The sequence below is a fragment of the Daphnia magna genome, linkage group LG1 (genome assembly GCF_020631705.1).
Source record: "Daphnia magna isolate NIES linkage group LG1, ASM2063170v1.1, whole genome shotgun sequence".
In the NCBI taxonomy this organism is placed as follows: Eukaryota; Metazoa; Arthropoda; class Branchiopoda; order Diplostraca; family Daphniidae; genus Daphnia; species Daphnia magna.
The window spans coordinates 14,378,208-14,402,050 of NC_059182.1; the positions used below are offsets into that span (position 1 = coordinate 14,378,208).

A 23,843-nucleotide genomic window follows, 5' to 3' on the forward strand; every position below is an offset into this window, starting at 1 on the left:
ACGACTAAGGAGAATTAAGGAAAATAAGTATGGAACTTAATTGAAGATTAAGAATTAATTGAGATTTTTTATACAAAGAATAGCACATTCTTTAATTAGAAAAAAAAATGCATTAGGATATTAAGGCGCAGCCGTTTGTTTCCTTGTTAGATTTGCGATGCAAAAATTCGACTTTATGTAAAAAGCACCATAGTTAACGAATATTACGGTGCTTATTTGTTAATGAGACCACTCGAATCGATTTAGTCTGCGTTGATAAGTGAAGCACTATTTAAGATCCCATAAATTCTCGACACTTGCGATGGAGAAGCTTAACGCAGAACTTCATCTGACAATAACGAAGCCACCGGTTAATATTTTATCTGAGTCTAGCTTTAAGCCATTTCGATTGTCAATTGATAATAGTCTAGCACAATATTTCTTCCTTCCTCCATCTTTTCTACTGAAACATTTAGCTGCAACAGTTTGTCGCCTCTCTATAAAACTTGCTATAAAGGCATGTCCTAAGCTTATTTCTCGTTTGAATACAGCGTTAAAGAAATCAATTATACAGAACTAATGGATTTGAAAGGCCATTCCAAATTTCCCTCGTGAATTTAACTACTCAGCGAATATTTTTTTGAAATGTGTTATTTTTTTCCCGTTTTATATTGAAGAATTTCTTGTGTTGAAATTTATCGATCTACGCGAAGTTATCGTTATCGTAGTGTTTCAAAAGTTTTGTGTTTAATTAAAAAACACTGTTGTCAAATGTTTTAATGATGGAATAGATATGGCAACGTTTATTACAAATTTTCGTTGGAACACGAGGTTTGTCGTCTCGTCCAATGTGCTTTGCTGTCCTGTGATGAATCTAATTACAGCCGTGTGTATCACGCAACAACGTAATAATTAGGTTATTGTGATGATTTAGTAAAGGTTCCTTGTGACTCTAACAAGACATTGTAACAAATGATGAACAACTCGCCTTAATATCTTTGTAACTATTATTGCATTACTTCGAACGAAAAAAGACGACATCGATCTGCTTAAGTGCTCCATACGAGATTAACTTTATAAAAAAAAACTATGAAGTGTCCTACAAGATTTGTCGACGTCCGAAAACCGGTTTGCCCTGCCTAACGTTTCCAGCTGAAGAAGTAAGTTGCAAATTATTTCTTTTCGCCGATTCCTGTTGACTCATTGTGTTGCTGTATTTCCTCGCCCTCGAGGGCTTTCGAGTTTGTTTGTTGCGAACCAATCTCCCCCCCTACTTTGTTGATCTTCTGATTATGGGACTAGATCTTTGTCGCCCTTTTGTTGACATGGCAAAATTGACGAGATTTCGCCGCTGGCGGTCAGGTTTGTTTTGCCTGTTTTTATTGAACGTCACCCTTCTCAATGTTCGACGTTAATCAACCTTTTTCTGTCGTTTCCAAACTGGCATCCAGCCCAGATTGTTGAAGTATGTGCACATTAGTATTCTAGATTGCCAACGGGGAACATTTTCTTCTTGCTTGTGCCCAACGATTTTTTGTTCTTTCTGGCTTTTAGACGGCAAGCCTTGCAAGATAGCCAGGCAGATGTAGTTTTCATCTCTTCCACAAGTAGATAGACTCGTTGTGCATTACGCATTCAAACTACGCAGCCTGAACGGTCAATAACGCTATAAAAGTTCCCTGACATCTTTCTTCATCTAGTTTATTTTTTCTTTTAAACTCTTATTTCATCAGGAAATGTCCCCTCCTCTTGGGTTCCTATTCCGGAACTATTGATTGGTGTGGCACGCACAATTCAATTTGGAATGCAGATGAGCTGCTGTCTAATGATGATTATATAGGACCGATGAGCTCGTCGTCTAGGGTCCAGCAAATAGCCAAGACTATTTAGGCGGGTGGGGGAAGGATGGAGGGACGTGATTTTTGGCTGGACGGATTCCGCATTGGATCATACGCCCTGCTGCGTCATCCTGACGACTCAATTAGCGGATTGAGATGGCTGGCTGAGCTGGTTTGGTCATGAGTAAAAGGGCAAAAAAAAAAAAAAAAACGGGGATGAGGACGACGAGGGTTTTCGGGGGACGTTCGGATTCCAAACAAACATTCGCCATCGAGTTTTGCAACTGCGCGCATTCCACGTTTTACTTTGGTGTACCTTTGAACGTGAAAAGAGACATGTATAGAAACGGATCAATCAGTGCAAAGTCGGAAGAGAACAGATGCGCGAATCAAATTAGTTTCTTGTCCGTGATGGCCGGATTTTCTCTCTTTTTTTGTTGTCTTCGATCGTCATGTGACGGTTCGTGACCCATTTGTCTAGCGCTGATACGTAGTACCATTTACTCCAGTATATGTAAACACTGAGCTTCGTCTGCACGTACAGGATTATTAGGTATTTGGATAGAGTGCCAAGTTAACCAGTCTCTGGGGCAGAATTGATCATCCCCCCCTACTCCCCGTTTTATTAAAAGATTTCTTTATGGATTGAAAACAGTTGTGAATTCGTCTTGACATTTATAAAAGTGGATCTAACGAAAAGTTTTTTCTTTTTAATTTCTTGTTTATGGGAAAGTTTGTGAATCCGGGGGTTGATTCGGAAGTGTCTGGGCGAGGTCTGTTAACAGGAAACACCATTGAACAACAACAACAACGATAACAATACCACAACACACACAGACGAGAAACAATGGCAAAGTCCCCCCTTCCTTATTTTGTTGGCAACACAATGCTTCCGTCCTCCGCCCCCAATTCTTCCCATCCCTCTGCCGTGGCGCGGGGCCGGAGATGTCTAATTAATTTACGGATCGATATCTAGTGTCGCTTGAGTCACACACAGTTTCTCCCTTTTCCTCTCCATGCGCTCTCTTAAGACGCATTCCAGGGTGCGTTTTTTCCTTCTCCATCGCTGACCCTCCGCCCTGCTGTTATTGTTGCCCGTCTACTGTGTACTCGATTGTCTTTATAGTCTCTGGCCCTCCGTTATATCACAGCCGATCAGATGACGTTGGCGTTCACCAAAGGTGGAGTTAGGGACGAGGAATTTATATGAGTGGAAAGGGAGGGTAAGTCAATAAAACATGATTAATCATGTGAAAAGAACGGTGAAGAAATACGGACGACGTGAGATTTTTTTTGGGGGGGAGGGGAGGAGGGGTAGGAGTTGGTTATAATGTGAGGACGGAGATTATGGAAGGATGCGCTGAGTGGGTTAAATATAGAGACTTTGTTTCTTTAAAGAAAAAAAAAAATAATATGGGCGAAAACTCCTAATGAGGGACATCCAGCTGCTTTCTGTTTATCTCTTTCACGAATGGATACAAGGCTGATGGGCCAACAAAAAAAAGAGTATGCCGGTATATATCGATCTGAATTACCGGTGCCATTTCCTCTTTTTTTTTGTTCGTTAGTAAAGGGATTGGGAAAATTGATTGATCTCAAAGAATATTGATTGCAGTCTACATCTTGTTTTCTTGATTACAAAATGTTCAAAAGGACAATGAGAAAAGTCATTAGTCTACTTCACGTTGCGCACAATTTCCAGAAGAAAAGGCTACAGCGAATTTGGGAAGGCTGAGCTGGCCTTCATTAAAGTGAACCTCTCCTTTTCTTGTTTGTTTAAGTCAATAACTTTGTGCTTTTGATTAGCCCTCCCTCAAAACTTGAAACGAAATCTCGAAGTCGGGCCAGAACAACTGCGTACAGCCGCCACAGATTTCCTCTTTGTTTTGATCAATTGTAAATTAAAAATTTAAGCTGTGTGTTGTGGCCCGCCTTTCATTTTTTTTTTCATTTCCGGTGTTCTTGCTTTTAGCGGAAAACCGCAATCTTGCACGCTCACGATCGAATTCCATCAATATCGACTTAATTGACCGAAACTATCGTCGTTTGCCGTTGCTGGCGTCCCAAAAACGTCTTTGCTAAAGGCGAATATACAAGTAATTAGGAAGAAACAAAAAAATTTACTTGTATACAAACCTCAGAAACTAAGATTAATGTCATTATCCAGAGAGGAGAAATGAATAGGTCTCATCATCTTTGTCGATGCTTTCCAAGTTTTTGCCAATAGATTTACGTGCTGTGTTTAAAAGAAATCCAAAAAAGGGCCGGGATAGACATCTGCTGACATTTGCGCTATTCAACCGCAAATCTCGGTGAATAGTAGTAGGCAGTCTGTGATGTAGACAACGCACAAAGTAGTACACGTCCTTTTTCTATGAAACAGTCTGTGATGTACGCATTAAGTGGTACACGTCCTTTTTCTACATGAAACGGATTAATTAAGTTTAAGCTGAGACCGGTAGAATTGAATGAAAAAGAAATACGTATAGCAAAGCTCTCTGTCTTGCTTTTTGAGTAGCTTGTATGGCGGCTTGATTGATTACGGTAGAAAAAGAAACAGTCCGACGAAACAAACGAACTGCCAACAGCGACCGAATGGAGTTGGGCACTTTTGAACTATGATAAACAAAAAAAACTTGTTTTGTGAATGCTGGAACGTCCTGAAAATGGCACGCAAAACTTTTTTTTCGCCAATTAAAATCAACAAGGAACTTTGTTGTCCCCCCCAATTCCACAAAGTTCACGTTGTTTTTTTAATTAAAAGAAAAGTTTGTTTTTTTTCTAAATCGTCCTAGTGTGTACGACACGAATCGAATAGAGTGTCTTCCAAAGGTTTTGAATGATGCAAAATCGTAGAACAGAAACAACAAAAAATTCTTGTAGCTTTACGTTTTCTTCTCGCTTGTGCAAAGCAATTTCATTTGGCAGCTGTTTGAGACTCTCCGCCCACGAGTCGTAAAATAGACAGCCTAGCCATAAACAGTTGAGCATCGCGTTGTCGGTTACGCATCAATATTTATGTCCCAAAGATACTGATCTGTATTTTTTGTTCGCCCTTTTTTCGTTGTTGTATGAAGCTATTTATTTTTTTATTTATTTATTTGTGTGTATGCCAGCAGCGGCTGGAAAACGGAAGGAACTATCCGTGGCCATAAAAAAGATTGGAAAGGAAATCAAAAAGAACCAAATAAATAAATAGAAAAAAGAGGGGCAAAAAAATGGAATATAAATAAGCCGAGATCAGACAACAGGAAAGAGGTATTTGCAATATGGGATGACGAATCCCGATGCGCTCGTGAGTGAGCGTGACGCAAAGAAAGAATAGAAAACAGTCAAGGCCCTTTTTGCCCGATCCTTCGTCACCAAGGAGAGCCATCCAGCCTCAGTGCTTTTCTAGTACACACCATATGTACTTATTCGCGCTTTTTCTCTCCGTCTGACTTGCTAGTCCCTCTTTTTTTGCGCGCGCGCACGCTCCGCGTTTAAAGCGGAATCATCATGGGAACAAACGCGGGAGAAGAAGGAAAAGGACAAAAATACAACTCTCTCTTTCTTCCTTGAAAATCTAAAAGAATGGGCTCCATTTTTGAAGAGAGAATCTTGAGCAATCAAAATGTTAATGCTGAATACTCAAACGTCGGCCACAGCGTTGCTTAAAAAAAAATAAATAGGAATGGCAAAGATCTTTGTGCCTGAGTCACGCAGCTTCATACTTTTCTTTCTTTTAACTTCATTCCCAGTCATAATTTATTTTTCCTTTCGAAAGGAAGTCATCATATAAAACTTGCTAAATCAAATATTCCGTAGTCAATTGCGTTTTTTTTTCCTTTCTTCCTTTTGACGATTATTGCCGCTGGCATTTCTTTTGTAGACTTTTGGATTTGATGGCCATAAACTTTGGTTGCTCCTTTTTTTTTTGGGGCTATCATCTTTAACCTTTCCAGTTCCTAACGGATGGTTTTTTTTCCCTTTAAACTGCCGGTACCTATATGTTGCTCATGTTAACTGCTTTGACGTATACACGACTGTTGTTGCCATCGTAACGCGTTGCTGGCTGAACTTTTGGTGGGGGGGGGAAAGACTCGAAGAGGGAGAGGGGGCGAGTAAATCTTTAGGAGATTCCGGAATCGAATAAGCGGATGAAGTAAAGTGCCCGAACCCATCCATCTCGTATGAAACTAATGCTAATGTGCGTATATCGAAACGCAATGGTACAAATTGCTTGTGAGCGGGGTCGATGTGCCATCGCCAAGACAAGTCGTTCAATTTGTTTTAGTTGTACAACAAACTCCGAAATAGTTTCACAAGTTGAAAAACACAAATATAGTACAGTATATACCGAGAATTCCTTTTGTTTCCCAGGCCATTTTTTTGCCTTCCGTGTACATTTCTTATTTAGTTTGTTTTAATGTGGGAAAAGTTTGTATCACCCCGTGGGAATGAGAAGAACTTATTGCCTGCAATAGTTTTTTTTTTTCCTTTTTTTTTTTCGCGTATTATATGTAGTTCATTGTTTACTTGTATAGTAGTTAGCACATTCGCTGGCTTATGCGACACAAGACAATCAAGCAGAGAAAAGCTTCTTGTTGAACAACACCGAAAAAGAAAAGGGTACTTTTTTTACTTTCTAGCCGTTTGTGTGTTCTTTTTGTTCGAAGGATATACACAGCTGGTTCTTAACGAATCGGCTTTTGTTTTGTGTCACCATGTGAGAAAGAGCGGCTGTTTTGCGTCATTGGCCAGAAAATGAACTACCTCCGCACGCCCTTAGTTGCTCCGGAAACGGTGCACATATAGGCTCACTCTGTATATACAATCTTTTGTATTTTTATCGAGAATTGTGTAATAAGAATTATAGCGGATGAAAAAGGGCAGGGTTAAAAAGGAAAGCATAAAACTCGGCCTCTGCAGTACACGTCAATTCTAGTGAGAATCGAACGTGTAATCTTCTTTTTCCGTGGAAATCAATGATAAATCTATCCCATTTTTTTTTGTTGGCTTTTTCCCATGACGACCAGTAATCTTCCTTATTCTGAACGGAAGTACTAGGCATGTTGACTACACTCGCGACTTCGGGAGGAAAACGGCGGGTGAACGGGCTCTGCAAAAAATGCTGGGGCAACAAGTTCCATCCAATTTTCTGGTCGGTACTGGAAACGTCCTCGACGTTGTGGGGGCCCCAATTACGTCGACTGTTTAGCGAAGCCGGAGCGTCGAACACGACAGATGATTCCGTAATCAGGATCGATCGAATTGTACTCTGTACCTTTTTCAATGCAGTTATGCGATACGTGTATAGTGTACGAATCGATTGAAAATGGCCTCTTTTATGTTTAAAGAAAAGGCCAAAATAGTGGAGGTGTGATGCGCATCTATATCGATTTAGAATAGGGTAATTTGACAATGGAAGCCACGCTCTTTGCGACACTTGGGTATTCCATTAACGATTTAGTTGGAACCCTTTTTTTTTTTTTGCTTTCCATCCGCCAGCTACTTGTAATACTAATTTAGAACTGAAAGAGTGACAAGTGCATTATTGAACGACGCCAAACCGTTCTAAAATGTTTGTACGTAAACGCCGATCGCTGTCGTCCAAACAATTTTTTTTTTGTCTTACATTTTCTTGTGTCAATTAAAAGCGCGTGCGGCGAAATGAACGCTATTGGATTACATTGAATAGCGTTGATTCGGCACGTCTTAAGCGTCGATTCTATTACATAATGCACAAGCCAAAGCTCCATATATAGAAAGAGCGCTTTTAGTTATTTAGTGGAAGACTCTCGCATCTCAGGTCATTTCTATACACATCTATATTTACTTTGGGTAAAAATAGCAGCGAAGAAATAGTTTGGAACGCTTCCTCTCATTTCCCCGCATTGCGAGATTGAAAAATAATAGCCCGAAAAAAAAAAAAAAGAAAAAGAGAACAAAAGAAAAGAATTACATGTTGGGCTATACATATACTTTTAGAGTATGCGGACACATCTATCAACGAGGATGTACATCTGAAACGGAATAATGGAACAAGACGCGGCTGCGTCTTGTTCCATGGGTGTTGTGCTCTCCTCCTGGATCGATATCGTGTCCTGCTGCGAGCCTTTTTTTTTTAAAGATAACTTGAACATTATTCTCTTTTTTTAAAACTATTATTATTATTATTATTCAATCTTTTTAAATTATTATTCTGATTTGTTTGTTTTTTTAACGAAGATTTGGATCAAAAGGAAAAGAGTTCATTTCGTTTCCCGCATAATAGTGCCATCGTTATGGCGACCGTCTTTAGATGCAGCACGGAGGCGGGCAAGGCGTACGGATCGTTATAATACAAGAAGTTGTGTACGTGCACGACAGGTGCACAGGTACCGTGTGTTGGAGTGAGTTTCTTTTTTTCTCTTCTCTAGTAATTGAGTTTCTTTTTTTGTTTGTTTGTTTTTCTCTTGGAATGGTTGAGATGGGTATTTATTATTATTATTTTTCCCCCTTGTTTTTCTTTCTTGTAATCGTCGGAAATGATGCCAAGGAAGTAGGAAGCAGTCCCTTGCTCGAGTTTCTATTTCCTATCCTCAACTCCCTCATGTCTTTGAGCAAGTTTATAGTGCGGGGCGACCCCCTGACAACTTTGAGAGCCTCGTATAACTTGATCGCATCAAGTCTAAACGAACTAAAAGCAAACAGCCAAACAAATAGAAACACGATTGAAGGGGTCAAGAGCGATTTTTACAGTTTCAATTGGTAAAATTCTTTTTAAATAATAATAATAATAATAAAACAAAACATGTTTCTTTCTATACTGCCGTCTTCATTAGTCTTGTGTGAGGGGAGTAAAGTGGGGTGGCCTTGTATATCCTCTTCGATCCAGAACACCATAAACCTTCCGGCAGAGACATGCTGCAAGAAACTTGAACGTGACCTAGGGCCACTCGTCTATAGAAGACCAAAGTTTTTTAAGTGTTGCTTGTAGCTTATTGATTTCTTTTTCTTTTTTTTTTCTTTTTTCGTCTTTTACAAATATTGTTCTTCTGCTTTCTGTACCTTTTTTTTGTTTTCTCTTTATCCCGCCACTTGATCCTAGCACCTTATCGGCTCTACTTGGATACCTGCCCCGCAGTGTCTGACAATTGCATTTCTCTGTGCTTCCATCCTTTAGAGATGTCAAAGTTTTCTTTTTCTAGTCTGCACACGAGACAAAGAGAAATCCTCTAGAAATGTGATGGGATATATAATAATAACAAAAGAAAGTGTGTCCTGCGTTCTTTAAATGGCTAGGAAAAGGAACGAGGCAAGTGGCGCTCTATACACCATTGACGTCTGAATTCCCAACGAACCGGCATTTCTCATCGGTGGGCGGGCTCAGTTGTCTGCAAAATCTTTCGGGCCAGTTGCCAATAGACTACACACAGCGTGTCCTGCATTTATTTTTTTATTGTCATTTTTTGGGCAACATACTTTCTTGTTGGTCAACCCCGCATGTAGAGGTACCACCATTTTCTAAAATGGGAGGCTGCACTATGAAGTATTAGCCGCAGGTTTTTGTTTTTGCCGTGGGGACGGCAGATAGGCCACTTGTCACGACGGAAGCGCTGCAATATAGTCAGCGGCCGTTTATTCTGACAGTGCGGATGAATAAATCAGTCCAGCCTGCCCAATGGGGGGAGGGACGCGCTACAGCCTTTTTCTGTTTACATAGCGACAAAAGGGGAGGTCGCACTCTTTTAAATCAAATCACCGGTGCGAATCAACACATCCACTCGGGTATCGTATATAATGGTGGCCATCGTAACGAATAGTATTAAAAGATGGTCGGGCAAAAGGAGTGGCGTAGAACCGGAAGTAGACAGGAAATGATTCTCGTTTTGTCTGTTTCTGACCACACTTGATGTTGGAATAATTCTCATCTAATTTAGACGCGTTTCGCTTACGTCTTCTTTTATTTACTATCGAATGTCTGGATCGCTTTTCTGTCGATTGATTGGCTATTCCCGCCATGACGTGGATGTAGTCAATAGTCTGCGATAAATGACAAATCAATAGAGACACGTACGCACACGCGGAATGAAAGGGGAGAAGAAAAGAAAAGAAGAAAAAAAAAACGTGTGTGGGAAAATAGCTTTTCTATACGTTTTCGATAGGGAAATAAAAAAGGAAAGGAGGAACTGTTGGTGGTGGTGACATTTCGTGCGAGCTGTTGGGCTTCTATCCAATCCCCCGACTGTTTTTCAGCAAAGACAAAAGTATCTGATAAGTGGGGCAGCATTGAGAGAGAACTAGCTTGTTTGGCAAGTTGACTCTGTCGATATGAACGAAAATAAAAAGGAGCAGGCAAAGCCAAAAACCATCTTTTGCCCATCTTTGATCTTTTGCACGCATGGCGTCCTTCTTTTGGCGATGGACGATTCAAAGAGAGTAACAAAAAAATTGCGTTTTTTCACGGTATTTTTGCTTCTTTTTCCCGCTTCAGTGGGTCGCTTTATTTCCTTGTTGACACTTCTCCTTTTCCCTTTTTTTTTTGGCGTTTTTACGCCCACGAAATAAAGAAAAGCGTTTCAACGATAAGCGTCGACGGCGGCGGTGTGCAGCTGACAAAGAAAGGGATTCTGCGTTTCTTTGCGAAATACAGAACATAGTCGTATAGCCAAGATTCACATGATAAAAGGGGGGGAATAAGAGATGAAAATAATGGGCCCAGTTGTCAGTATGAAAAAACCAAAACAAAAAAATGACGGGTGGTAGGTCTTGGATTTGGTGGACAATTTTTGAAGTGGGGCTACCTTCAAAAAGGTCTACGTTTATTTATTATTTTTTTTTTATAGTACGCGACTGCAACGAACGCCATAAAAACGCAATTGAGTTGTTGGTTTTCGTTTGTCTCCCCCAGAGAAAAAATCGTAGTGAAGAACTGAACAGATGACTTTGATGTTTCCAATTTTATTTTGCTTGTCTTACTGCCCTTTTTCCTGTTGAATTTGCGCCGACCTTGTCTGGTCGTATTTGCATAAAGCGTTTACCTTAAAATCGTGAATGACGCCTCAAAACTTTCTTTGCGCTGGTACGTTTATCTTTTATTCAAAAATCGAATTACTCTTTTAAGTCCCTTTGGAGTGGAGGGCAAGAAGCCGTCCGCGAGTGCGTGTTTGGAGCCAATTTTTCTTTTCTCACCTGTCAAGGATAAACGGGTCAGCGAGTCGAACGTTTGACAGTTCCCCAATACTATTGCATAACTTTAACAAGCGAAAGGCACCAAGTTGGGCATTTAAAAATCAAAAGTTCGAGTTACGTGTGTCTCGTGGACTATCAAACTTTATTCGCTCCATTGAGTTGATGCTGCCTGTACGAACCGAAATGAAACTCCGTTCGAAAAGTTTGGCGATATTCCATTCATTTGTATTGTTTTAATATTCTAAGCAAATAGATATGAAAATGGGATTCTATTTTATACAAGTGTAGGCCAGTCGCATGTATCAATATATTATTTCTTAATCAGCATACGTTTCAATACATAACGTCAGGGCGTGTGCAGTAGAACTCGTAGATATTTCAATTTCCGTTTATAAACAATGCGATTGCGTGCGTCTGTGACATACGTTTATTTATTTATTTTCAGTAAAAAATGGGTGTCGTGTTGTGGGTTAATCAGCGTCGTCAGTCATCTCGTTATTAACCGGAAAGGCGGGTGAAAAGGAAACAACAGCCGGAGGGAAGCCACAGGTAATAGACGTACACACAGCACACACACGACAGCAAAACAAGGTCGAGTCTAACGGTGTTGTGTGTGTGTGTCTTAGAATACGCGGGGTTGGAAGTAAATGAAATTGGTTTCGAGGCCGAAAACGGGGAGAGAGATAACTCGAGGAAGTTGTATTGATATAGTAAAATAATATGCTGAAATGTACAGGACGATATCGTAAAGCCTAATCTGCAGACACAATCATGTGTGCACGGAGGGGGTAAATTCGTGTAGCGGAGGACATTGAAATGGAACATCGGGGCAGTCAACAACGAGAATAGAGTCGTGAAACTTGCCAGTTTTTCACATTCAATTTTCGCTAAAGAAACGTTTTACGGAAGATGACAGGGTTAATTGAACTCTAGAATGATGTTATATAATATTTAGTATTACATTATGTATCATACATCAATTGAAAACAAAGGAGGGGGGAATCGTCTATTTGCATGGGGAAAAGCTCAATTGATCGGAAACATCAACGAAGCGAAAATAATAATAAATAACAAAATGGGATAAATGATTCATGCGCTGTATTGGGATTGGCTGTTATCGGTGTGATGGAATTTCAGCAATTCATCTGATGGATGATTACGCTGATGATGATGAAATTCGCCTATCGTGACGTTCGGTAGGGACATTCTCCTGCTGGACAACGGTATGAAATGGCTGGGATGTTTCAACTGTAGCACCGCATCGCCTTCAATATCGCGCGCCAACTGTTCCGTGTAAATGACCGGGGGTGGGTCGGGCATCAATTCCATCGTCGACAGGTTCCACTCCGTAAAGCCGTCTGAATAATTGCTATCCATCTGCTCAAACAACACAAACGATTCATCGAAACGATGCGCAAGTAGAAGCAAAATGCGTGATTTATAATTTACCTGATCCCTGTCGTAGCCGAGGTTGTTACTGGACAGGTATTTACTGTTATCGCCGGCTTTACACGGGCTGCTGAACGACAGGCCGAGCAGGAGAGCCACCAGCAAAAAGAGGAAGACGGCCCCAACGGCACCGTACACTGTCACTTCTGAGCCCACTGTCGCCACCATAGACGACATCTCCATGCTACTTATCATCCCTCTATAGTGACGTACGAGTAGGTCGTAAGAGATAAAGAACAAACAAAGGCGATTTACAATTAGAGTTTAGGAGATCTTTTTTTTTTTTTATGATGATGATGTTTGAAGTGTTAAAAACAGAATAGGAGGAAATGGTTGTCTGTTGCTTACGGCGTGCGCTGACGGCCAAAGTTTGGGGTAACGTGTACGAGTGTCGTAAACAAGGTGGGAACACGATCCTTTCTTTTGTTTTATGTTATACTACTCATTTTGAGATGGGCTAATTGGTCGACGGCGTCTAGGGCCTACGCACGGCATTCACGTCTTGAGATGGACTCGATTTTTTTTTTTTGGTCTGTTTTTAGTTGGCTACACACGGCGTTTTGTTCAACAAGTTTAACGAGCTGAGTGTAGTGTGTGCAAATGTGCCCCAGTAATCGCCGAGTAGTTGCACTTGCATTTAATTGAGATGCGAGATAAGAGTCGTTCGTCATTTTTTTTATTATTATTATTTTTGATGAAAATTCAATCTTTTGTGAAATTGAACAGCGATTTTGTTTTTTTAAAATAAAAGATTTAAGAGTATAAACTTGTGAAATTTCGGCAATTGTCGATAGATCTTTATCGTGTTTTGAACATTAGGGATTATTTGCTTGTTTGTTTTCTTTGTTTTGTTTTTTTAATTTCTTTCTGGACTAATTTTTCTTGTCAGTTTCGCTAATTGCATGGGGGGAGGGAGAGGTTGCATCGGAATCCAAGGGACATTTCCCGGTACCCTCTAATTGGACAAGACGAGCACTTCAAATAATTCAGTCGCACTAAAGAAATATTGTTGAAGAAATGAAAGTTTATTGTTGATTAGGATAACGCAGCATGCAAAAGAATAGCATTTTTTTTAAACTCTTTGCTCGAATTGTCTGCAGGCCTTTTAACATTGTTCGTCTTTTTGCATTTTTAATTCCCAAAAGAAAAGCAAAAGCTCTGAGTAATCTGCGGAACTCGGCAAAAATGCGAACGTTTACACACTGATATAGAGAGTATATTAGGGGGTGGGGGGGTGAATATTTGTCCGGAAGCACAAGTTCTGCCGCTTTGATTACTGCCCGCGTGGCAACGGTTGAAATTACAACGACATACGCTTTTACATAACTCGTCCCCAATTACATAACTCATTAGAAATGCGGTCTTGTTTCCCCTAGCGTCATTCTGCTATCCGTTTGAATTATTCTCCAAGCTGGATCGAAATAATATACATTAGCGAAGAAGAACGTCCTTTGTAAAAAGCAAACCCCTTTAATAAAAACAGCTTTTGATTGTACAAATGCCAATTAGATCAAAATTCGTTTTTACGTGACATTTGACGCTATCGCCTTAGCAACGGTTTCCAGGACAACGTGAGAAACCCTTAAAAAAAAAAAAAAGGAAAATAAATAAAAACAAATAAAATAAAAAATCATTGTGAATCGGGCCCCGTCGTCATACTAAAGAAGAACTTGTTATCGAACATGGGAGGCGAATACGATTCTTATGAGCTGAAAGGGCTCTCGTTGCGGGATGTTGGGCAAGATAGACTCGGCATTGGCGTTGGAGGATCGTGTTCGATGCTCTATCGAATGTCTTGTTATGTAGGTAACAATTGAAACTCGCCCACAGACACGAAAGCTAACATTTTCACGCCTCGTGTCAAGGTCTTCTCACCTGGCCCCGCTAGGCATGTAATAATGACTGGATCTCTTCCTCTTTTTTGTTGTTGTTGTGGCAACGTAGTTGGAGACAACTGGGCTCGATGACATTGCTGAATAAAGGCCACAACTTTGAAAAGCTGCAATCAACTCTTTTGGCTCTACAGCCTTCTCTTTCTGGTATTTCATTATTAAGGTCTGTCTCTCACATCTCCTTTCATCATACATGCATTAGGCTTGTAGGCAGCTGGCCCTTTTTTATTTATTTATTTATTATTATTTGTTGTGTCGTAGGCTTTTGACGTGCCTCCCATATTTTTGAATCGCATCTGGCGGTTTTGCCTCGCGCGATATGAAAATCTAATGTTTTTTTTTAGTTTGGGGCGGTCCCTATTCGCCCATTCAGGCGGCGTCTTTTCTCGTGAATCTGCGGGAAAAGACTTTGAGTCTCTCCGTACCAAGAAATGTGCGAAACGTTTTATCTAAGCGTTTTTTTTGTGTGTGTGTCGTGGGAGAGTCTTTCCTTACTTTTGTATTTATTTATTTACGCTTGGATTTTGTTGACGTTTTGAAAGCGTTTTCCTTCAAAAAAAAAGGGAAAATAACTTTTTATGCTAGACTAGGTTAGAATAATAAATGCAGTGCGAAGAGCGTCACGAGAATAGCAAAGCAAGAGGAAAGCAGCAAATATAAATCACGACCAGCGTTATAATACCACGATCGTCTTTCTTTTTTTCCGCCGCCATTGATCTGGCGAAAGGAGTCGTGGGAGACACGCAAAAGATTGAGTGAGGAAGTGTAAAAAAAAAACAAAACAAAACAAACAAAGGGTGAATGGAGATATGGAAAAAAGGGGGAAAATATTAGGAAAATGTATTTACTATTTTAGGATAAAAAAGAGAAAGTTTGCTGCTTTTCGACAATTGGCCAGTTCTATCATCAGACGAAATAAATGAAACAACATTATCAAAGTGTAAAGGGGGTTTTCAATCAAAAGGATATAGTTACTTTTCTTCCTTCTTTTTTGTATTATCGCAGCTCTATTGTGGGCATATATACTGTATATATGAGCCAACTCAAAAGTTTTTGGCTGTTGTGGCAAGAGTCGTTTATCAACAACTTGGCAAAAGTTTTCCTTCTTTTCCCCCACGTGCCAACGTGTTTATCATCGACCCGTGAACACTCCAACTAAAAAAAAAAACCTCGCTCGAGTCTAGTGTTAGCCAATAAAACAGACCTTGCTTCACTTACCGTTCCGAATGAAAGACAAACAAATCAAACATGTTTTTTTTTTTTCTTTTACTTTGCTTTTCATTGACTGCCCATAAGAAAAGTTCGATAGGAGGACATGAATTACATCCTTCCGGAATATATCCTCATTTTCAATTCGTTTTTTTCGGAGTAGGAGGGGATTATTGTGTTTGAGTGTGTTAGTATTCATCTATAGGCAAATTTGGTTGTCTCCTTGCCTCGGGCTATGTTGGTATGCGTAACGCAATCTTGCTCGATCTGGTACCTCACACTCTAGAATATTTGCCCATACATTTTCGTTTTTCTAAAAGCAAACAGTATACGTTGTTTACAATCTACTGTAACAAATCGTGACTTGGTGTGACTATCTGATACGATTTATTGGTTAGTTTTTATTTTGATTTTTTGTTTGTTTGTTGTTCATTCTTCAATTTCGAACTTGTTTGTCTCGTTTTTATTCCTGATGTTTTGATTTGATATTTGTCGACCTGTCAACGACAACTGGCCTTCGCCACTATAATAACATTTGCTCCAAACAAGACACAACTCTCCGTATACGTTATGGCAGACCCAATCGTGTCGGCGAGTGTTGGGACGTCAGCAACAGAAGGACCCCCTCATCCTTCTGAAATATCTTTTGGTACAATGTGCACGTAGTGGACCTCAGCCACCCAATAGTATCACAAGTGTAGACGAATGTTGCGACGGCAAAGACGGAATGGCTGCTAACTTTGGCCATCGATCGCGATTGGCCCACACAGTATAATAGGGAATTTGATGGATGTAAAAGTCAGTCCCAGCATCGGGGCTGTTTTAACCCATACTACGTCTTTGTCTTTCCTTATTAATTCAATCGTATTCTGCAATTTACATAGCAGCCGCTGTGACGTGTAAGCCAAGGCAGTGACGCAACATAAAAATCTGTCCGCCTTTTCATTGCTGGACGTTGACGCGTTGCTTAAGTTTGGACGTTAATCAGTGGGAGCTTATCGTGGCAACTTGTTGTGTATGTTAAGAGACAATGGGGTCTGACCTTTGATCGACAACTTCGTCGAAACGGATGATGCGATCGACTTGAAACTCGTGACCCGAGAGCTCCAATAGAGTCACGTTGCCCTGACCCAGAGCTTCTAGTCCAGCGGCGCCCGTCCCGCCGTACACTAGATGGGACGGTTCGACGCTGATGTTGGCCACGATGGCTTGCGGCGTCAAAAGAATGCGATTGATTGCAACGTCCTGTACGTGCAAATACGTCGTCATTATCGAATGTGCTCTAAGGTCGATGGGTTTTACTTTCAAATAGAATTACTGACGTTGTAATCGGCGTCGAGACGGGCGGCCAGGTTGAGACGCAGGTAGGTGCCCAGGTCGCGCTGTCGACGATTAGCCACCGTTGCATTGCCGTTGATGATAAACAGCATCCAAGGCCAAAAGGGAGAAAGCGTAGCCGATGGAAGAAGATTGCTGTTTTTAACATCGGCCGTTGAAGGTCGGATGGCCAAAGTTGGGAAGGGCGCCAACTTTGAAACGGAAGTCGTCGTCGCTGGATCTGGCGTGGAAGATAAAAATTCCGCGCTGTCGAACGATTCTGCGGACGATTCAGCATCCGCATACGTCCGCACAGTCGCCGTCATTTCGGATGATGTGATACTTTTGGCCGTCGATGGCAGTTGCGTCGCAATGATCGTCGATTCCGTTGCGTCTGCCAATTCGGTGCCATTCAAAGTCGTCGTGACGGCCGTGCCCGTCACTGAGACAATTACAGTTTGCGCCGTTGGACTGGCCGTCTCGTCGCTACGAGCCAATGTCGTAGAAAAAGGGTTGAGCAGTGCCATCAAATTGTGAGACTTTGTTGTCGCTCCTTCCCGCGTAGTCGACGACGTGGGTAGGATGTCGACGCGTCCAATGTTGACTTCCGTCGCGTTGGCCGTCTCCAATTTGTCGCCGTGTTTTTCTTGCTGGCTAGTCATTATTTCATCGACGGCTTGAATTGCGCCAGACAAGCGCATCAGACAAAAGGACAAGACAATCCAATGAACCAACCAATCCGCCATGTTTTTTTTTGTTTTTGTTTTGTTTTGGTTTTAAAGGGGGAAGTTGAAATTCTTAATTTTCGGTATCTTTACACGCCAGCCGTCGTCTCGATTAATATTCTGACGATCAATCAAATGCCGTCATTCGACCTGAGAAAAAGAACAAAAAAAAAAAAAGGAGAGAGAAAAATCTCGTTAAGAATTTTTTTTTTGAAGCGTGATGTCATTCGTCATGTGAAAAAAAGGGCTCGTTTATTCGGCTTGATCCGTGATTATTATAGCTGCTGCAAAGTCAGCGTGTGGGGGTGGGGAACGGAGGAAACAAGAGGGAATGTGATGTGACACGCTTTGCGAAGCCGACTCAAATCGAACGACAACGATTACCACGTCAAATGACGAACAAACCGGGGTGGAAAAAAAAAATAAAAATGGGTTGAAAGGGAGAGAGAGAGGTTGTCATCGGTTACGAAGCAAATAATCTCAGCGTGTCACCAGGGCGACACGAAGTCATCACTCATCGTTATCGCTCCTAGCCGGAGTGTTGCGTAGATAATAATAGCGAAGCACAGAGAAAATGATGGTCGGAATCAAAAACATGTGATGTGCCTAAAGCTCCTTCTTTTATCATAACAAAAGTATGTATTACATAAATACGCTACACACAACTATTTCGCGAACAATAATCTATAATAGAGTTTGGTAGACTATAATGGCTTGGAATAGTAGACCGAATTCAGCTGCCGTCGGTTATTAGGATTAATACAAAAAGGGCTGCGCGTAGAGATAGTCCGCTTTTAATGCATATATATATACAGAGTTTAGGGAGAGCTGCGCGGTACAATATGTGAATGCTGATTGATGAATATGAGCATAGTGAGAGTATTTTGTAAAGCCGTGCGAAATTTTCCTAAAACATGGCAACCGACAGTCTCCAAGGACTGTGGCTCTCCCACACGTGCCGGGCTTTCATCTTCTTCTGCTCTAATCATCGCGATGCTCAAGCACTTTGCCACGACGTTTTTTTTTTTCTTTTTCTTTTTCTATTCTACATCAGTATAGGAATACACAAGCGTCTATGTGTGTTTAAGCTATGTGGGGAAAGTAAAAAAAAAAAAAGAGTGGGAGAAAATGAATCTCGGTCGCGAATGCTGCAGCAACGGCAGCTGCGTGTAACGGATTGAGCTAACACGAAACGAATGAAAAGAGCCGGAGAGAGTGAAAGAGCTTGAGCACTCTCGGATGCGGTCGTCAATTCACCATGTCTCCATCATTTTTGTATGTGGCCAGTGGTTTAGGTTTTTCCCCCTCTTTTTTTTATGGCCAATGGAAAAGATGGAAAGATGGTGTTTATTTCTCTACTTTTTTAAACCAATGCCAGGCCCAGCCATTTTTTTTTTCAAATCACGAAGAGATAACTGTTTTTTTTTTTTTATTTATGGAAAATATTATCACGTGTTATATAGGGCTCCTGTGCTGCTGACCACGGGATTGTAGTAGCCAGGAACTCCTGAGAACAAGGACAGCGACGAGCCCCGTTTTGCACGTATATGTACAGTAAAAAAAAAAAAGACTTGGACGTGTAGAAATATAATCTAACAGGGAGAAAGGGAGAGAGAGAAAAAAGAGAGAGCTCTATCTAGTCGTGAGAGGTGGCCGTCGTAACGACGGACGATAAACTGTACATAGAATGGAGAGAAAGAGACGGTCTCCCCTTTTCCTTTTTGAAAAAGAAGAAAGGAAACGTATACAGAAAGAAGAAGATTGGCAAGTGTGCGTAGAGGAGGCAGACAACAACATGGTATAGTAAGTTGTTATACAATCTTTTTTACTGGGTGTATTGACGTCATCGTTTCGGCGGGGACCAAATCGACCGATGTGAAATGACTGAAATCGGTTTACTGTTGTCGGTCGCTATCGAAATTGATTGTTGATTTGTTTGCGGGGGGGAGGGACGAAACGTTGGACACAACAAAAGATCGACATCTTATTTCTTCTATTGTTAGTTGCTACTGTTGGCGAGTTCTTCTTTTTATGTACGTTTTTTTTCTTTTCCCTTTTACATTTGGTTTCTTATTGTCGACGTTCACTTTGTTTGGATTATCAGAAATTTCGAACGATTTTAAGGGACCAGCAGTTTTTCAATTGGAGACTTATCTTCGTTTTTCCCATTTATGATAACAGTTTTGAAATCAGCTTGTCGCGTTTAATTCGGTAGGATATTAACTCAATTTTATTCTTTCTAACAGGAGAACGGGTGTATGCAAATTGATGGAGCATGGACGATGGTATATGCGCATAGGCCATTCACTTCTAATGGAGCATCGGACGACTTGAGCGCAAAATGTGAGTCCAAAGAACTTCTTTCTTTCTTCAAGCCCTTTTCGGATGATTTCGTTTAAGAAATGCACATACGAGAACACTTGTTTACATAAGTGATGATACTAGAACTTTTCTTTTTTAAAGAGCTTTCGCTCCCACTGTGTCACTGCCGTGTATTCGCCATCAATAGACAAACTAAAACCAGCAGATAATGTTCCCACTCTGAAAACTATGCCCCTCTTTTGCTATGCTCCGGAAAGATCTCATTTATCGATCAAATTCCATTTTATTGTGCGCCGCCATTGTTCCATACACTTTGCTCTTTTCTTACCCGAAATGCCACGTAAAAAAAAAAATAATAATAATAATAGACTCTCAGCACTCATTAGCCTCGTTAGCCTTTTGAGTTTGAAAGCCTCACGAGTTTTTCAGCTAAACAAAAAAAAATTGCTTGTATTCTTCTTTCTTTTTCAACGGATGTATCCATATGCAAATTGATTTAGCGGCTACCCTTTGTTTGCCTTTCATCGTTCTGCTCACAATTCATTCGAGCGTCTGGAACGTTAGATCCTTCGAGTTAAAAAAAAGGGGGGATGAAATGGGCGCAAGTGGAAAAGCAATTGGAGGGAGAGGCTGGAGGGCGCAAAATAAATGGCGAATAAGGTATAAGTATCGATGCAGAAACAAAGGGCAAATGAAAACGAAATAAATTTTGTCAATCTTTTTTTTTTAATTAAATATTCTTGGCTCAAAGTTTTGAGAGTAGAATAAGTTTTTCGCACGGGATGAATAAATTGATAAAAAGGAACTCGAGTCTTTCGGCAGAATTTGCATATACTAAGGCGTAGGTAGGAATATGTACGTGAGCAAACATCTCGTCGAGTGTAACCTCGGCGCAATAATACGTCGGCGAGAGTGTAGGGAATAAAAGAAGGAAAATCGATGGAAGGAATGTATTTATATCTTATAATGATTCTTTTTTCAATTCTTGGATTTAAAAAAAAAAAATGTCTCTCGGACAAAGGACAATTCCTAGTAACAAGGGAATAATATCTACCTGTGCGTAATGTAGAAATATATAATAACATGACGACTCGTTAAATGGATTTTCAAAGGACCGATTGCATTAGCGTCAATCTTTATATGCCGATTGAAAACGTAGGCAAGACGTGAAATCGAGATGAAAGAGAGGATGATGAAAATTCATCAGATTTCGCATTTGCAAAAGCCGAACAAAAAAATATTGCCGTTGATTCGGAATGAAGTTCTTTCTTAATCCCCCCCCTCGCGTTTGTATAGAGAGAAATGGGGAATAAATGAAGAGGCCGGAACGCGTATTAGATGCGTGTATGTGGAATTTGGAAGACGTTGGGCGTGTTTCATCGCCCCCATCGGGCCCACCAGACATTCGAGTTCGATTTTCTTTTGTTATTCGTTTCTGTTGGCCGACTTCCCTCTTTTCGTGCAGTTTGCAAGAGGGAAATAACTCGTCGAATCGAACGGCCGCTGTAAGATGATATCGTAGATCCGCTACGATGGCCAGATTTCAGAGCCATAAGAGAAAAGTAGCCTACAACGAGAGCGCATGAGAAGCATAAAAAAAACAAAACAAGTTAGCCCGTCTCACTTGCTGACTTTTTACACACTGTGTGTACGTCTCAGGCGCTCTAGCTTCTGTTTTTTTTTCTTTTTCTGTATAGGTTTGTTTGTTTTCTTATTTCTCGGCTGTTTTTGCGGTGAAAAGCAAACGTGCTGAGCGCCAGCCACATCGATCGACCGACGGGATGTTGTCATCCAAATGGCGAGAGAGAGAGAGAGAGTGTTTTGAGTTAGAACGAAAGAGAAGCTTTTCTTTTTTACACGATGGAACTGTGATCCCGGTACCTGCCCTGTACGTTTCGCGTGCGGAACAAATCGAATTGCACCCGTCCAAGTGTAGAAGGGGTATACGAGGAGGTGCTATCATTGGGAGCGGGGAGAAATAAATAAAAGGGGAGAGGGGAATAAAACGAAACGTGAGAAAAACAATGCGCAAAAGAAAAAAAGAAGAAAGTGAGTAGTATTGCACAGGCCATTTTGCATTCAGCTCTATACTCATCGTCGAATCTGTAGATCTTCTGCCAGGCGTAATTCTGTCTATATACGAACCTATTCGTGTTCATGCATTTATTTCAAACCCTGATGGCCGATTTTTAAGGTGATACCAAGTCTAACGGAAGGAAGCACGGAGTTCTTCCACGAAGAAGAGTGCGGTCTAATGCTTTTCCGCATCGTGCCTTAGTTTCGCCTTCATTTTTCAGAAAAGAACTTTTCGATTAATGAACTGTTTGACACTGTTTTGAAGTAGACATAGTTTCCTTTCTTGGAAACGCCTCTCTCTTGTGCCACTGTGTTTTCGCTTTTTCCTCTTCCTGTTTTCCGCTTTTTCACGCGTGTCGTCGACTGCCGACGCACTGAACAACTGGGTTACAATCCGAGCCTACTCTATTCCGACTAGTTTTGCGCTGGCGTTCGATACGGTCGGCGAGAACCAACTTAATATTCTAATAGTCAGTTGGCTCGATACAAAGCCAAAAAAAGAAGAAGAACGAAAAACAAGGCAACAAACAGCAAAAAAAAATCCAATGAGAATAATTCAACATCTAAAAGTCACATGGTACGAAAAAAGCGAGATCAGCTATGTAAAAAAAAAAAAAAAAAAAAAGAAAACAAACTATTCCCGATGTTATTGCTGCCACTTTCTTGTTTGTTTTTTTTCTTTTGGGTTTTCTTTTTTTTTCTTATCCTTTTAATGTGTGTGTGTGTGTGTGCTTATGATGACGTCAATGCAACGGAATCGGTCACCCTGTACAATTCAAATAAATGCGGAGCTTACCCATTTGAGTAGTGTCCTTGTGATAGGGGAGAAGCAAATTTGAGCACTCGCAAATGAATAGTCGAAATTCTAAGCCAGTTAAATGATGTGTTGGAAGAATAGGCGAGTTTCTGTCAAATTCTAGACGCGCACGCGCTCGTCTTTAACTCTGGCTCGATCCTCTAGACTTCTCCCGTGCCAAAGTCGGGCAACAACTGGGTGTCTGATCGGCTTGGGTCTTCCCTTTTTATAGGCCCTAGTGGTGTAGCATCCAACCAGAATCGGCAGCTGATGAAGTTATGTGCCGCAGCATCAGGATCGCGCTCCCTCGTTGTCATTGTTGGGGCATTTCTTCTTCTTCTTCTTTTATCATCACCTCTAACCTAATTTTATCGATATGCTTAAATAGAAAACGCTGATTCATTGCAATCCAAATACATTTCACTCGAATTTCGCATTTATCTTTGAAATGATCGAACTTTGAAGCCAATACCATTTTTGCCACCCCCCCTCCCTCCCAATTGCAGATTAAAATCCAGTAATATAAGAATGAAGACGATTGAGACGCCACGTAAAAAGGACTGCTTAAGCGAAAGAGAGAGAGAGAGAGAAAGCAATTGAGCCGAAATCATCGAAGGGCGGTTTTTCCCAATGTTTGAAAGGAAACCAATATTATAAAAAGCCTACTGTACATACATACTTATACAGCTCCTTTTTTTTTTTTTTTTCTGGTTGTTTTTTTTTGGGGGGGGCGGGGAAGGAGGCATGGCATGCAGTACGTGCGTAAACTATACGCCCTGCTTTTTCATCATCACATTCAATTGAAAGAGTGTTTTTCGGAGCGCGCGGACTTCAAAAGAGCTTGCAGCGAAATATCGTTGACTGGGTGTACCCGAAGACTTCGTTTCTTCGGCCCCATCCGGTTTTGTTTTCCCTACCGCCGTATAACAGAGAAAGAAACAAACATTTAAGGCAAAAGAGAAAGCAGCAATATATAGGGCAATGTATATAGCTTACGTATAGAGCGGTGCGGAAATTGTGCAACAATCAGCGGCGCTGTGATTGAAACTGTGTACTCGTTTAAGCTCTCTGTATATTTATTTTA

General features: G+C 40.9%; 1 protein-coding gene and 1 long non-coding RNA gene across 2 annotated transcripts in view; one reads left to right on the forward strand and one right to left on the reverse strand.

Annotated features, from left to right (window-relative positions):
• The first annotated feature begins 542 nt into the window (after window positions 1–542).
• The window catches only part of LOC116936796, a 29,462-nt gene continuing 6,161 nt past the window's right edge, over window positions 543–23,843 (forward strand). The window contains exons 1-2 of the long non-coding RNA XR_004401805.2: window positions 543–1,139; window positions 19,812–19,908. This is a non-coding gene — a long non-coding RNA (uncharacterized LOC116936796). The remainder of the gene's footprint in view (window positions 1,140–19,811; window positions 19,909–23,843) is intronic.
• On the reverse strand, window positions 11,652–22,945 carry LOC116936659. The gene is made up of 5 exons (XM_032943877.2): window positions 22,760–22,945; window positions 16,846–17,715; window positions 16,566–16,768; window positions 12,423–12,621; window positions 11,652–12,350 (listed from the first exon to the last, which is right to left on the reverse strand). The coding sequence occupies exons 2-5, from the start codon at window positions 17,584–17,586 to the stop codon at window positions 12,063–12,065; spliced, it is 1,431 nt and encodes a 476-aa protein (XP_032799768.2). The 5' UTR covers window positions 17,587–17,715; window positions 22,760–22,945; the 3' UTR covers window positions 11,652–12,062.